The sequence below is a fragment of the Aptenodytes patagonicus genome, chromosome 7 (genome assembly GCF_965638725.1).
Source record: "Aptenodytes patagonicus chromosome 7, bAptPat1.pri.cur, whole genome shotgun sequence".
In the NCBI taxonomy this organism is placed as follows: domain Eukaryota; kingdom Metazoa; phylum Chordata; class Aves; order Sphenisciformes; family Spheniscidae; genus Aptenodytes; species Aptenodytes patagonicus.
This window is the reverse complement of record NC_134955.1, coordinates 39,374,310-39,391,191: the sequence shown is the minus strand read 5'-3', so window position 1 is coordinate 39,391,191 and position 16,882 is coordinate 39,374,310. Positions and strand designations below refer to the sequence as shown.

Below are 16,882 nucleotides of genomic sequence, written 5' to 3'. Positions count from 1 at the left end.
TCCAGTCCAAAATGCAAGCAAGGCTTATGTCTTTCCCCTCAACCTGTGTGCCTAATGTGACCATATCCAGACTGCAAAAAGCAGCAAAACTCGGCCAGCTAAGAGTTACCAGGTAGGGGAAAAAAGGTCCCGTCACCAGCAAACTGAGACAGTGAACCCATGTCAGAAGGTGGAGAGTAGGGGAAGATTCCCACCTAGGCTTTCCTGGTTGACTTGAGGAAGAGAGCTTTTCTCTGCAGGCATGAGAATAATCACGAACACCAGTCGGTTCCCTACCTTTACAAAGGAGAAAGGTAGCCTAAGGTGGAGACAGGTGCCAATTGGGAAAATATTTGATCAAAGCAGATGAAAGAAAGGCTAAGGATACTCACGACAAGTGAATCCAATATCGACCTCTGATTCCAGAATTCTTGTCACGGTTTGTAGCTTTGGGTCCCTTCAATACTCTCATGGACTCGCTGTTGTCTGCTACTTCTCTTCAAACAGTGCTACCCTGAAATCGGCATTTCAGACATCCCAAACCCTGAAATCATTTATAAATGCTCCAACTGGGCTGTTGGTTATCTAAACATTCTTGTTTGAATTCTTTGGGATAACGTGAAAGGAAAGTGAGGAGAGCAAGCTCAGTGAGTCGAACAGTGACTTCATTCTCAGAGAGGTAATTTCCAGACTGCAGAACAGAAATCCTGAGACACAGCAATCATCTTTATATCTGGTAATGGCCAACCTGCCTGCACATGGCTGTTGCTTTGTAGCTAGTTTGTCTCCCTACTATGTGCTCCATTGGAAGGTTTTAATCCTCCCCCCGAAGATATGAGCTCCCACAGAGAAAAAACAGTTATTCTGGGAAGGAGTGGGAGTTGCTTGCCAGGTTACAGTCAAAGTCAGTGCCCTAAAGTTACCGCGATGGTTCTCTCTTCAAAAAGTTGAGCACTTCAGTGAAATGAAGTCCAGTTTTCATCTAAATGGCACCACACAGAAGACCAAGATCCATTAGACATGTGGTGAAAGTGTGCTGCAAAAACTTTAGGGAAGTAGCCGTCTTTCATACCTAGGTAAGACCCACTACATAGACATGCACACACACAGACACACTTCTCCTGAAGTTTGGCTTTGGAAAGAAATAAAACAAGCTAGTCTTTAGTCAGCTGCACATCCATCCCAGTTTTTTAATCTAAAGTCACTAAAACGTTTTCCCTGCTAGTGCATATACGTTTTGTTTTTGCAATTGTATTTATAGTTCGTTTAAAAGATCTTGCTAGAAGAAACATGGAACTGTTGTTAGATTCATAAATTAAAGCTAAAACATTGAGGTATATATTTAGCTTACTGCTACACATTACTGGGCATCTCCTCATAACATGCTTATTGCATATTATGCCTATTGCACCTCTGATCTAATGCCCCCACCAGTTTCCACCTATTGCATTCCAGGTCCCAGTTACTCACAGTCACGCAATCCCTTACACAGAAGTTTGGATAGCAGTTTTCAGGACAGCTCTATATTTGTATGTATGTAAATTTAGCATCTTTAGCTAAGGTCTAGGAGGATTAAGATAAAAATTCTTGACCCAAACCCTCATTAGCTTGGGTGGAACATGCTCTCCTCTAGTACTCTCCTTTGCTGGCAGAACTCAGAAACCTAGGAGAGGGATTGCCCTCTCCACACCTCCTCCTCCATGGTACAGGAACATCAGCAGTAACTTACATTGGCTCTTTATTCCACTGTATTCATCCTGGAACACTGTAAGGCATCATCTCTAAATATAATAAAATAAATCCAAATAGAATAACTTTAAATTTGCAGGAAAAACCCTTTTTGGGAAAATGAGATGCCAAAACACTACTTAAAAGGGCATTAGATTGTTTAAATTGAAAGGCTTTTCATATATTCCCATAGGGAGAGAGCATGTAGGGTATATATTCATTCACAGTGAAATAATACCAAAAACATTTTAAGTCCTGGTTTAAACTAGTAGTTTACAGAATAGGCTTTAACTTACATTAAGTAAAATATCAGGTTTCATACTGACACAATTAAGCATATCCCATTTGTGATTACAGTAAGAAATTCTCTTAAGAAACAACTTTCTCTACATAAATTTACCGCTACACAAGATGCGTATGTGTATTTCCACTGGTATTTGAGTTTCAATAAATAAAATTTAAAACACTAAACCTGCCGTGTTGGCTAAGTTTTTCTTTTCAGTTTTTCTTTCCCATTTATAACGATAATTGTTTCAGCTTAGACTTACAGGGTGGTACTGCGCATAGGACTGAGCACTAAGATGAGTCAGGAGCAGCAGCTGTCCTCGGTGCCTCATCTCATTACGCAGCTCAGACTGACAGAATGCCAGTGGGCGAACATTGTAGGAGCAGGGAGCAATCTAGGACCATTGCCCCATCGCTGAAGTATCTGGGTATGCAGGAGCAAGGTTAGTTCATAGTACATTAGAGATCAAACGAGATAAAGAATGGAGCCTGTGAAAATAACGAGCTACTCAGGAGCATTTCTTAGCTCTGAGTAAAACTAGCGGGTGCCTGAAACATGGTCAGTCCAAACAAGGAAAGAAAAGGTATGTTACTACATCCTGTACCAGGATAGGAAAACAGGGCATCGAACACAATTTTAATGGTTTGAGCTTCATGAAAATGATAGTGACATATTCAATTCTGTGTCTAGGACGGTCAGTTTTCAAAACTGGAACTCAAGTGGTACCGCAAACATACTTGATCAGAGCTGGTCAGAGTTTCAAGTTTTCATTTTGTGTGAAATTCCAAATTTTAAAATTTCCTTTCAGTGCTAATTGGAATTAAAAAAAAATCAGAAATTTTAAACACACTGAAATGTTTTGGGTTTTTTGGTGTGGGTCTTTTTGTGATTTTTTTTGTTTTTTTAAATTGGGAGTACTGTATCTTTTACTTTCTATTTTATCACTTGACTTTCTAGTAACATGATTCATGTAAGGGAAAAGTGCATTACTAAAGCCAAGTGCTTGAACAGTTTTTGTTTGTTTGTTTTTAAATATGAAACCAACGTGCAACATTTAACTATTAACTAACATTTTGGGAAAAGCATTGCTTTGGGAAAATTGTCATCAACTCTACAATCACATTATTTCCTAAAACAATACCCCACAAATTTTTCCTAATTTCCTAACATGTTTTCTGTTCTGAAAATCCCTAGTTTATCACTTATGGTTTATGTAAATCACATTCATTACAACAGTTTAGATAAAACGTTATAATAAATACAGAATTGACCAGGATGCCATGCGTTCTGGCCTTCCACTCCACGTGATCTTTCACTACTACACACTGACAGAGATAAGAAAATCCAGACCAATACAGGGTAGGGTATCAGCAAAAACCAGTCCACAAAATAAGAACTCAACATTTTCTAGAAGGTGAATACGTAACGTTCTCCTCCAGGATCTGTACGAAGCCACAAAACTGCTAATAGAGACTTTAGCTTCAGTAAAGATTTCTATCAATCAAAGAATAGTAATTTTCAATATATCTTTCCGGTAAGCAAAACCATTATGTCTTATCTTAACTTTATCCTATCTTAACTTTAGTCATTATTAGGTTTTAATTTAGAACCATAGAGAGGTGATATTTGGATATGCATGAGTTCTGTTCAAACCTCGGTCATATTTACATACATTACAATACAGCAGTTATTTATTTAACTCGGCTCATGTTTTCAGAGGTGGTCAGTGTCAGACAGCAAGACAACTCTTCCGCAACTGGGCTTTTCTTTCTCCCAGTTAGTCTTGTTTCAGTGTTCCCGCGTGTGTCCTCAGCACAAGAGGATTATTGGCGAGGCACTTTCTCCCCTCTCTGACTCAGCATGCAAAACGTGGTATGTCTCGTTTCAGAAAACATGGTATTGCCCAATAGGACATGACTGCTGCTGCCAAAAATCACTCTCAAAAAATAGGGCAAGTCTGTACGGCTGTGGATTAAGGTCAGAAACAGAATCTTAGTGCCTCTATACTGAGCTTCTCCCTATCCACTTCTGCTGCCCCTGAACTACTTCCTTTACAGTAAAGATATATTATGTCCCTAATGACTGTCCCATCTAAAAATAAGTGCTCTTGACACACAAGAGATGTCAGGCTAGCACAGCAGGATGCTGAAGCGTCTCTAGATGCGTAGCAGGGCTTCTCTTACACTGGGTTGCAGCAATTTAGGAATTCACACTTGATAAATGCAATAAGGGCGGCTTCTTTTTATCTCTTGCAAACGGTGCCAGGACTGATATATTCTTGACCCTTATTTGGGTCCCCAGCTTATTCTTTTATGCTGTTCTCTGGAATCATAAAATTCTAATGTTTCATTAGGCAAACATGCACCGTAGTTGTATACGCTTTTTCACTGACTTCTATAGACGAACTATGTAATTGACAGCAGCTGGCTCAACTTTCTGCTTGAGTCTACATTTTCTTAAAAGACACTCACTCATACAGAAACATACTCTGTTTGCTCTGATAGTGTTTCTCAAACAGAGAGATAATGCCTGAACTCTGGAAAGTTTCTTACCTATAGCTGAAATGACTCTTCTTCAGCTTTTATTTTTATCTTGTTTTCCAGATATAACAGTACAGCAACAGGCTTCTTTGCATTACACTTAAGTAATGCTATTACTTGATTCAAAGATCCATGTCTTCGCTCTTTTTTTTCAAGGTGAGTGAAAACCGTAACGGAAGCGAAATGAAACATACTATTTAATAGCAACATATTACATTATCCCTGATATGGGCTAGATTAAGCTGATTAAAGCCCTGCCAGAGCAAGGCCCAGAGAAATAACCTGTCCTTGTTACCTACCACAGGAGTGGGAAAAGATCCCTTTCTCATTACAGTAGTAGTATTTAGTCTCCTGATATATGACTATTTACAAACTGAGAGGGAGGAGTATTGCAGGTATTGTTTCTCCCTCTTTTCTTGCATTCTCTTCACTGTAGAAATCTTGTAGATGCCTGTGTTGGCAAGGAGGAATTTTATTTTGGAAGTTTGAGTACTGTACCTTTTCAGAAACCTCCCAACAGTTAGGAAAATACAGGGACTTACAGAGGATGCTTAGCTGAAGGTCTTTTAAGAAAGTTCTTTTTCAATTTTGCAATGGAAACAGCATTCTTTTAAAATGTGTTTATCAGTGCTATAGCGCATAAACATTACACAGTTATTGGGCTTTTTTGACAGGTACCTAAGCAACCAATCCTCTGAGAAAAAGGATTGTTAAGAGAACTGCACTTGAGAAACCACACAGCAAAGGAAGCACTAAGGGCCATAAAAAGAGCCTCCAAAACTCCCCTGAAAACATTCATTTTCTGTTGATTGTTTCTACTGGGAGGATTACCATGTTTGGCAAAGGAAACTACACTGCCATATGTCTTAATGGCATTCACAGCTTCTTGACTGCTGTGGGTTGTGATTCATTTGTTGGCTAGGACGTTCGCTTTTGTCTGCTTGCTCTACAAGATTTCAAGTGTTACCTAATTCTTGTTTCAATAGAATTGTATGTCATCATGCTTATCCAGTATGTGATCAACATCGCCTCTAGGTCTTCTTTTTTTAAAAGACTTCTGTGATTTCAGAGAAGAAAACTGATCTCTCATCCTGTCAAGCAAAGGCATTCTGTCAGGAAAACTTAACTTCTACTCCTCATGAGAATACTTTTCTTCAGGATTCATATCCTTTTATGTCCCAGGAAACTGCAGAGATCCGTTCCAAGAGGGAGGAGAAGGGGCCAGGTGTTTGCTTCCCTTTTGAAGGAAGTTAGAACCCACCTTATCCGACACAGAGCAGTATTTGGTATCCGCTACTAAAACAAATGCAAGATAGGCTAGGGAAAAGTATATGGCCTCAACTTTAGGAGTTTATGGACATATTCATTATTGTAAACTGCTTATTGAGACCTCCAGCTTGTCTCTTCTTTTCCCCTCGTCAAACTTTGTCCTGAAGTTTCTAAAACTAACTTATCCACCATCTTTGCCACATTGCCAAGCCGTTCCAAAGTCCCATACAGACTAAAGCAAAAGCAAGCCATGCTCTGAGAGTGTTACTAAGGCATTTTCTTTGGTCATACCTAAACCTGCACTTACAGCATTATTTCAGTCACAGATGGAAAGGGGCCTGTATTTATATAGTACTATCTCAGCTATGTATGGATGGCAGAACCCTAAGTAAATTGCTCTTTGTCCTTGTTTTTCTGGCTATTACAGAAATGAACAGTACATTGAATTACAGTATCATTTTTGTATCAGCACAATATAAACAGTCCAAGGGTTGAGCTGTTTCTAAACTAGTCTCTATTTAAATAAATCTGGAAAGTAGTGCCTAAGTTGTTTTACAGGCTCAGTGTAACAGAGGAAAATTAAGCAATTCATGGAAGTGTTGGCTAAATAAATGTGAAAAAAACCCCACTAACAGTTCTTTAGTTTCACTCGAAAAGTCTTTAGTGTTTTTTTTTTTTTTTTTTAATTACATGGCTTTGGAACAATAAAAGAAAGTAATTTTATATCTTTTCCTCCGGTTTATACCCTTAAAGGATCTTGTCTTCACAAAGATTTTGTTCGTTAGGTTTTCACACAGTGCTATAGTAATTCTTTGCAATAATGCTTGAATATAGTTTTTTAAAAGCTATTTAACAATGGTTTTGTTCACTTACTTACAGATTTTGTCTTTTAAAAATAATTAAATTTGTGTATGTCTATTTTTTTTTTTTTAAATTTCAATACATTCAGTTTAACAACCGGATCTTGTTGTTCAGTAGAATAAAAATAGGGACATCAGAAGGGGATGCTAAATCCCAAGTAAATATTGCCATTGGAAAACAAACCATGTATACCAAAATTACAGTTCTAGACCGCTTCACTTCTCCCACCTACTCTTTCTTATAAGAAAATGTAAATAGAACATAAAAACTATTTTGGTGGAAAAGACAAAGTTCATCCTTTACCAAAAATGAAAAACAGAACTGAAAAGCTTTTGGGGAAAAAAAAGCCCCAAACCCCTAACCTCGTACTCTAACTCAAAGCCTCAAGAACTTTCCAACCACTGCTACAAGAAAAACATGATTTTCCAGACTTCTCAAAATGCATTCTCCTAATGCTATCATGCCCCTGAAAAAAAGTAAAGTTCAACATATGGAAGATGGCAGCAAGGACAATGAACCACTTGCTCAGCTCAAGTCAACTCAACTAAACCTTCCATCTCTTTTACAGGTGGTGCTTGGTCCCTCAGAAAACTACATATTAAGGCTGTTCAAGCTTTTGCAGTTGTTTGCAGTTCAATTGCCTCTTCCTGCACCTTAGCCAGAAACAACCTTCATTACAACTGCACTCACCTTTTTGGGGCAACACCGAAGTCAAGGACGACTCTAGACTTGGCTGTCGTTCTACAAGGACCGAGCCAGAAGTAACCACGCACACCTGGGGCCTGCACACGGAACCCAGCATCACACAGGCAGGTGTGGTCACAGTTCGTTGCAAACTGTGCACAACTCAAAAAGGTCTTTGCAGCTCCTTTTAGCTTTGGGTGCTTGCTAACAGTCATTCTCTCCTAATTACTGATAGAATCTCTGTCAGTTAAATTATCCATTTTAGAAAAAAAAATCCAGAGTCCTTTTCCAATTCCTAAAATACTAAAGCATAATAAATGATTGTAGGCCTCAAATATTTATAGAAAATAGGCTGGAAAATAAAGATGACAACCCTCAGCTGAGCTAGTTGCTTGTGGCCTGAGGGCCCTGTATTATTCAACCCTGCATGAACATGTGAATGTTACTGCATGAAACTTGTCACCCAAATGTTCAACACTGTAATATTTGTTCTCCCAGGGCAGACAATTTGGTAATAAACAGTACACTCCCTTCCAATCAAAACAAGCAATGAAAGAACACACATTCCGCTCAAATGATTAGTTTTCTTGTTTGAGAAAACTTCATTTCAGTGAATGAAAAATGTAAGACAACACTGTGTACCAATAGCAAGTATTAGTTACTCCTGAGCTCCCCTCTAACTGATGAGGGGAGAATGATTTCAGGGGGAGGGGCAGATGAGATCTCAGCATGCATGCATAATAAGTATGCAATAGATGTGTGTCATGGAGCTTGGCTTACTTTATACTATTTCTTTTTTCCTTATACTACAAAAATATTAAGAAAAATAATTAACTTACAAACTTTTATTAATAGCATTGAAATTAATTATTCTCTACTCAATTTAGTGAGGAAGTCCGTCTGGCAGCTTCACAGCTGCAATGCTTGAAAACCAAGCATTTTCCCTTTGCCGGCAATAAAGGTGTTCCTATGGCTATTGCTTTGTTTGAAAATCTACTTGGAAATTCCTAAGTTTCATTGAACCACTGAATAATTTGCCAAGTTGGTAGGCATTCTTAATGAACCAGGGAAAAACCTTTCTCTGATCATCTTATGAAAGATGTACACTTGGAAGTTACCCCAGAAAACCCACTCAACCATTATGTCCTTAATATCAATATTGTATGTTTTGCAAATCCTGCATTCAGGGAACTACTTTCATTTTTCTTCCTCATGTGGCTTTATCCTGGGCAATTACTGTGTCCTCTTAAGGCAAGAGTCATTTATTTCAAAACACTAACTTAAACAGTGCTTTGAAAAGCTGTATCCTCACTTCTTCCATAAATAATGATCAATTAAAAACAGCGGCAGAAGTCAACAATGAGAAAATGCTACAAGTACCTGGGCCTTATGAAAATCTGAGAACCTAAGGTCCCAATTCAATAAAGCTTTTACACATTTCGAAGTCCCATGGTAATTCACATTTCTTAGAACTACAATTAAATACCTTACTGAACTTGAGCCTATGCCTAAAATACCACCTCAGTGTACACGAGCACAGCTCTGCGTAAGGAATTCTCCATTACAAAATATTAAGGAAACTATAAAGAGTGTCTGACCAATATTGAATATACTTAATTGGTGAGGTTTAATGGATAACTCAGTGGCTGAATTAAAGGTCAAATATTCAAACCAGGTATAAAAAGCGTCTTTACTGAACAACTTATGAAAAGGAAATTGTATATCATTTGAGGCCATTAAACAAATTACATTACTGATACTGACAAGAACTCAGTAAAATGTTTGCCAAACATTTTGCTTGTCCACAAAGCATCCAGTGAAAAATATACCAAACAGGTCACATTACACAAGCAACCATTTATAAAAGTCAATGTAAAAATAGTAATTATATTCCTAACTGCTTTTTAGATGACAAACATCATGTGGGTCACTTTTCAGTCTCATTCTCAGGTTCACTGTCTCCACTATCACTGTCTCTTCCGGGGTGTTCTGGCATCGTCCGATGTTCATCCACTTCGGCCACTTTCAATTCTCTTTCCTTTATCATTTCTTCCCCTACCTTATTTTCTTCTTCTTCTGCACCTTCCCGCATGCCTTGCACTTCACTTTCTACTTCAATCTCTTGAGTTTGAATAGTTTCTGGTTCTTCAATCATGGCAGGTGGGGGCAATAAACGCTAGGTGATTAAAAAAGAAAGGATTTTCAGTTTTTACAACAAATGCATCTATTTGGGCATCTATTCCTATTTTAGCTTGAACTGTTCACCTTATATTTAGGATTTTGCATTAGATAACAAGTTAACAACAAAGACTTAAAATTTAGAAGCCCTAATCATTTGTAGGCACTTAACTCCTATTTAAAAAAAAAAAAAAAAAAATGAATAATAATCTTGGCTCACACAATGGTCATCTTAGACACATTTTTTGCCTGAAAAGAGGGTGTTAAAAACGCAGTACTTCCAATTCGAGGATATCAAACACATTTCATTATCCCAAACAGCCAGACAAGTAGTAGGGCTATGGTAAATCCCTACTTGGAGCCACGAGCACATTCCTACCGTAATCTCATCTATTACCATTTCAAACTCCTAGATATGTTTAACTTGCTTTTTGAGGCCTTTAACAGGCCTGTCTTTAACAACTCATTCCAGTAATTTCCCCTTGAAACTTCTTATAAAATGCTATGTGAACGTTATCTGTACTTATACAAGTTTCACCCACAGCTGTAAGTGTAGAACAACGCAAGTTCCAGTAACAGTTAAAGCAATGCTTAGATATTTTTCACATAATACTTCTGGAAAAGTACTTTAGTATATTCAAAGTGTTTTGCTTGCAACCAAAAAAGTAGTTTGCAAAACATGATAAGCAGCAATGGTAGCCATATTACAGACTTCAGAAAAAAAATAACCAAGAACACAGTGAGCTGAAGAGGATGAATGTTATACAACTCCAGGCTGTACAGAAACACTCATACTTCTTGCAGCCTGACATTATTTAATGACATGATGGATATTTCCTTGGAATATTGTGAAGCATTTAATGAAATGAAAGCTCAATAAACCTCCCATGGATGATTGTTTAGGGTTTTTTTGCTTAAAGGCACCTTGGCTTCACATGACAAATTAAGTGTTTAATTACAGTGAAGTCTTATCTTCAATTAGATGACACTAATATTTCAAATTTCTGACAAGCATGGGCAAATCTATGAAGCAATGATGACTACCAGCAGAGATATGAAAAGCATTTTTTATAGACTTTGAAGTTATCATACTGGTCTCTATAATCCATCTGTTCACAGAAAAAGTGTATTTCAAAACCAGAGATCCTTTAATTACAAAAATATATTCTTGATGCATCAGACTTCTTCTGTGATTTAGTTAGATGCATGTTGTGCTTTGTGACTACTACTGTTAAGACTAGTGTAGAAGAAAAGGAAAAATATCATGTTGTACTAAATAGGGTAAAAGAAATTTAAAGCCTGCTTTTTTTTTTTTTTTTGGTAGTTCAATTTTGGCTTCTCCTGCAAGGAGAATGTGATTCATTGCCACAGTAAGAAACCAGCAGTTTTGTAACTAATTTTAACTAGCAATGGATAAGATGAGGGTGCTAAAAAGAGTAACTGGTATTAGCAGAAGGATCGGGTCCATATTTGATTAAGATGTCAAGCAAAAATTTTGGTAAGATTTAGATGCTACCATCTGCTTTTCAGGACATGTATACACTTCTCAGTTTTGACAGCGCTATTCATTTGCATCTGAATGTGACCAACTGCACAGTCCACTGAGTCTTCATCACATACGATCTGCACGGTTGAGAGATCTCCAACTATATTAGACAAACTGGCTCCAAAACAAGTCTCGTCATGTGCTTATAGGACTGGATTTCTAACAAAACAGTGTGAGCTTTCACTACTTCAAAAAAAATACAGTTACAAGAAGAGGAGATTTTAGTAGTGTCACTCCTCTTTCTCTATCCCCTTTTCTTTACAGCAGACAGATAATTAGAACACTTCCCCAGAATAGTGAGAAAGCATCCTGTCCACCTGGCAAGGGCTTTTTCTGGGTCGCAAAACGCTTCAAATTTGGCTGAAGCTATGCCTCCCAGAAGAAAAATACAAAGAAACATCCAAGATTCACTGGCTAAGAACTGCAAAGGAAAAGAAATTTTCTATCTGAAAGTCTGACATTCAGTTAAAGGAGAAGTTTTGGGTTCTGATCTCTACTGATTACACTGTTCTGTATCAGATGAAGCAGTCACTGGAAGAAGGATGAAGAGGAGGCGATAGAGAAACATCCTTGCATTAAAGAACAGAACCTAGATCTCACAGATAAGTACCTTGGACTATCTGTTCAAGGATACAGAGCCACGCTCACGCTCTCTTCCCACAGCCAGCTAATACAGAGTGAGTAGTGTCCTTTTACATCAATTTTTTCCACTTTTGGAAATCCTTCAGAAGAGCAAAAACCAAGAAGGGAACTTTGGAGTACCATGAAAGAATAAATTATAGGTAATTTGTATAGGTAAATCATGATATACCCCAGACATTAAGTGAAAGCTGATACAGTTGAGGGGTAGCATTTAAGACCTCTCTGTTTACTATCAACTACCTCTAAGCATCTACAGATCCAAGTATGCTGAGTAAAGGCAGCTTTCTGCTCAGTATACTATCTAAACTACCTTAAAGCTCTGCTCACATACATAAGACGACAAGGTGTTTCTGTTGGGTTCTGAATTCTGCTTCAGGGATTAAACACTGACAAAATTAGGTACAGAAGTGAGAAAGCATCTACAACTGCTTCCAACCTCATGCTATTTTGCTTGGTGCTGAACTAGTGCTGAAAAAAATTGCTCCAGAATAAAAACGCTACAGCTGCTAACCAGCCTGGATAATGCAGTGAGCTAATGTGGTTAAAATGGTTCCAAGACATCATCTGGTCTTTCTATACACTGCAGGCTTGTCATGAAAAGCTCTATTACAAAACATTATTGCACCATGCAGTGGTGCTGTAATACCACTAGCTGCACTTACCTGAAACATAACACACAAGTTTACTTCAAGTAAATACTGGACAGGCTAGTTCTTCAGTATTAATGAGGAATCTTTGGGCCCAGACAGAGCCATGTTTAGCACTCGGCATCAATTACTGCTGGTTTTGGGGCCCTAAATTGGGGCTTAAATTACTGAAAGCTACAGCTCTTGCTACTGCAAGATTTTAAAGACCTCAATATTCTCACTCCCAGTCATAAAACCTTCTTGAATTTTAAACATAATAGGAACAGTCTCAAACCTCAACAGCATCTCACGTCACGTACTAAAAATCAATTTTATTTTAAATGCACACCTTCCAAATGTTAGAAGGTCCTTACCTGTTGATAGTGGCGTGTACTCTGTATCATGTGCATATACATATTGTACACAAAGTTAGCCATTTGAGGCATGTTCTTAATAACATGTATTTGGTGAGATGGTCTTTCTCCGTTCTAAGGAAGGGGGGAAAAAAGCAGACATTCAGCAAGCAAAGCAAAACAACCATTATTCAAAAGTTATTTAACTATATTAGAAAACATAAACCCCAAGAAATTAAATAATGCTTTTTAAAGAAAAAAATAGCTAAATTCTTTGGAAAGATAGTAAGTGTAGGTCTTACACTTTGGGGAACTGGATAAATCATGATACTGCAGCCTAATGAAGAAATTTCAAAAGGAAAGGCTGGGTTCTGATGCTTACTCCATAAAGTACATTTTGGACTTGAGTCATTTAACATATTAAAGGCACAAATACTGTAGAATCAGATTAGGACTTAGCCTGCTTGTCCACCACTGTCCAGCTCCTTCTTGCTCACATTCGCTGACCATACACACTGCATTCTTTGTTGCATAGTGGACCTGAAAGTTTCAACTCAAGGGCCCCCTCCCAAACTTGTCAACAGCACTTAAGACCAGGGAAAGATCTGTAACTGAATTTTGAGTTCATGTAGGCACCCCTTCTCAAAGCTCCAGGAAGCAAAGCTGATATGCTCCTCCATTTCTTCATTTAGTATCCTACTCTGTGTGTCCTGTGCTTAGATGCTCAATACAAACCTTTCCCTAAAGATCTAGTGCAGTATTACAAATTACATTTTCATACTTGCGAACCTAGCTCAGAAATAAAACTTTTGCAATTCTGGACCCAATTTAAAAAAAAAAAAAAAAGTTAATTGATTATCCTGAATTACTCAGTCAAATGTAATTTTACCGCTTTCAATAAGAAGCAATTAGCTTTGTGTGGCTTTTTTTTTTTTGAGAAATAACATTATTTTGTTTCATAACAAGACCAAAAATATATAACACCAAAAACTTTCCTGTTTATCATAAAAGAAAAATATTGAATCACTTACACAGGCAGAACTTAGGAAAAAGCATGCACAACAGACTTACATTGATAATTAAGTTTTGTGGGAAAATCAGTTAAAAACAGCTAGTGTGTATCATGATAAAAAGTTAACTCTAGGGACATAATTATCCAAGAGGCATTGGTTTAGCAGAGAAGACGGTCCCACCTCTTATACCCCACTCAAAAAAAGTGGGCAAACACACACACCCATTACAGATAGCAAAACTCACAGCAGCTGTTCCTACCTGTCTTGATGTTGGAAAACATTCTGTGGGAACAATATGGAGGTGAAGTGGTCGAGCTGTGAGTTGGCTGAAAGCTGGAGTTAGCTCAAAACAATTCTGAAACAGCGATACCCTTGCAAAGATATAAAGCCCGAGCCTTGCTCTTGACATGGCAACAACTAATCGTCGGACATCCCTTCAGAAAACAAACAAAATCAATCATGTTCTTTTCACTGATAACACAGTTGCAATAAAAATAAGTAGAAGTATACAGAAGTCTTAATTAAAGGAAACAAAGTCATCTGCTAAAATACTATTTTGTCTTTAGTTTTTTTCCCAACATACTGTTTCAGTAACTACCAAATCCTAGAACCTTTATATAAAAGAGGGTTCACTGTACCGATAATGATATGAAAAATCACCCTTTACTGTTTTCCTAGATTTCAGAGGTAAAGATTTACATTGGGAACAAATCACAATAGCATTTCTGTATCCCTGAATGAGTAAACATGAGTTTGATAACTCATCTAACTACTGCTGAATAGACAAGTCTTCCTCCACCCCACTCCAAAACTGAAGTGCAAACTTTTTAAACTACACATCAAAATGCAACTTATGCAGCGATCAAACATTTCTGATACAAAACAAATAAAAAGCTCACTTACAGGAAAGAATCTATGAGAAAATTTAAGGCTGCATTTGTTCAACAAGCATTACATTCCTATCGTTCTACTAGGGTGAAACCAAGTTCAGTCTATCTGCAGTAATATAAACTAATTATAGTATAAGAGCCATTACTAAAGGATAAAGTGGTTGTGAAGAAGGTACCAGACAGTTATAAAAGGAAGAATGTCTGAACTTCATTCAATACATAGCATTAAACTTCACTTCTACTACATACTCAAATAATTGAACACTTTTGTATAATGTACTATAAACATCTTTCTGATACAGAAAACATGTAGTTTAACGACACTACAAGAGTTATCTTCTTACATACCTAAGGTGGCCTACAGCTTTGGTACGCACTAGTGAAAGGAGAATATAATCATTTTGTTGACCTTGAAATCTGTCCACAGTTGTTACCTAGAGAATCAAAAACCAAGAAAAAACCTCCGTAGGTTAATCTTTGCCATTTCAATGTAAAAGTGACACCAAAATTTTAACATCAACTTCGTACTGAGACTGCAATAAATGGGAAGAGAAAAGAAAATGTTTTAACTCTGTTTTAGTTGACCTCTAACCAAACATCATCAGCCTGTTCTTTTCGGGAGATGTTGGGAGGAGCTTTTGTCTGACTGTATACCAATTCTTTTACATTTTTATTCAATTCAGGCAGCTAACAGCGGGGTGCTAATACCAAAAGATTGTGGAAAGCCGTCAGTTTTATAACACAGAATTTTAACCTGCAATTAGCACCAGACTTTTATAACTATGTTTTTTATTTGTTCCATCAGATTTGTCATCATACGTTTTCTCAAATAATTTCCACTCTGGGTGGATCTTCCTAAGGGTGTGATTTTTGGGGTTGGTTTTTTTTTTGAGGACAAAATAGATGACAAAGAAAAGAGTTATTCTGTCCCATGTAGTCTGTAGCCTTTCCAACTTCACTGACTTCAGTTTGTTTGTATGTCAAATTACAAACAGGCAGAAACAAGGGCACTACTCTATAACATTCCATAGAATGTAGGTTAATAAATGTGTAGTTAACCAGGGAATACTTGCGCAGAAAGCTGTGAATCTATTAAATTAGTCTGTTCTATAATATGACAATTTAAAAACAAACAAACCAGAACCACTCCAATGATGGATATATTTTCAAAGTCACCTTGTTTGGCCGTCCAATCAGTGGATTATTTCCACACCGCTGATTAATGACATCACGGATCAGGTGTTTCTGTCCATTGTACGTTGTCAGGATACTTATCTTGTCTGCAGGATAACCAAGCAGGCACATATACATGAAGAGTGCTACAACATACTCTGCTTCACCAAGATTCTTAAGTTTAAAAGAGGAGGGGGGGAAGAAAAAAAGAGGTTACTCAACTACTAAGGTTGGAAAGAATAACATCTGTGACATTATCATGTATTTAGACAAGAATCTCAGTGCTGAGAAACATCTATAGATCTGATCTTTCTTTGCTCGCTTAAAAGCCATTTTGAAAGAACAAAAGAGCCACAAGTAGGTTTAATAACTTCATTCTGATTCCTCTTCAGAGAATTGCTGAAAATCTCTACATCAATATTATTGTCAGTCATTGACTGACACTTTCCAATATCTACTCAGAAGCTCCCAGTTTTATTTCAATACAAGAGTAAAATCTAAATATTTAATAGTCCATTTAAATTATATTTATGAACTATTAAATATTTACACATTTGTATATAAATGCATTTATATGTTTATAGCTGTCTGCCCAACGGAACTGCCACCTTAACTGTATTATTACAGAACTCAACCAATAAAATATTTCATTTTTCTTTCTTAAAGGTCACATGCCAAAAACCCACCTGTTATGTAAAACTGTGGAATTATTATTTGTTAAAAAGTATTACAAGCCGATAAGTCTACAGATACCTGTATTTAAATACAAGGGTTTAAAAAACACTTAGCGCCCATTTAACACGGTTCCAAATAAGCACGCAAAAAAGTTGCAGTGACTCAACTCTCCAGTAAGCTGAAAGTAAGAACTAGTTGAAGTAGAATAACTAAACTCCTTTCAACTATTAATTAGGAGAGAGACATCTGGATTATCAAATCCAGTTATTTCTACTGAGGCAATACCTATTCAATTTCAAATGACCAGCTGTTATTTTGTATTTCGTAACTTTTTTTCTGTGCCATTACTAACAATAAATGTCTGACCCAAAGCATCACTCTTCTGGCTGTAGGAAGTTTTGTCCTATTCCCAGACTGAAGTTATTCATAGCCTGTTTAA

At 37.2% G+C, this 16,882-nt stretch overlaps 1 protein-coding gene across 1 annotated transcript in view; it reads right to left on the bottom strand.

Moving 5' to 3' along the window:
• Nucleotides 1-9,023: 9,023 nt before the first annotated feature.
• The window catches only part of AQR (aquarius intron-binding spliceosomal factor), a 61,862-nt gene continuing 54,003 nt past the window's right edge, over nt 9,024-16,882 (bottom strand). The window contains exons 31-35 of the mRNA XM_076344938.1: nt 15,772-15,942; nt 14,944-15,029; nt 13,965-14,139; nt 12,714-12,827; nt 9,024-9,523 (exon numbers count right to left, since the gene is read on the bottom strand). Of these exons, the coding sequence (XP_076201053.1) occupies nt 9,275-9,523; nt 12,714-12,827; nt 13,965-14,139; nt 14,944-15,029; nt 15,772-15,942 (795 nt within the window). The 3' untranslated portion in view covers nt 9,024-9,274. The remainder of the gene's footprint in view (nt 9,524-12,713; nt 12,828-13,964; nt 14,140-14,943; nt 15,030-15,771; nt 15,943-16,882) is intronic.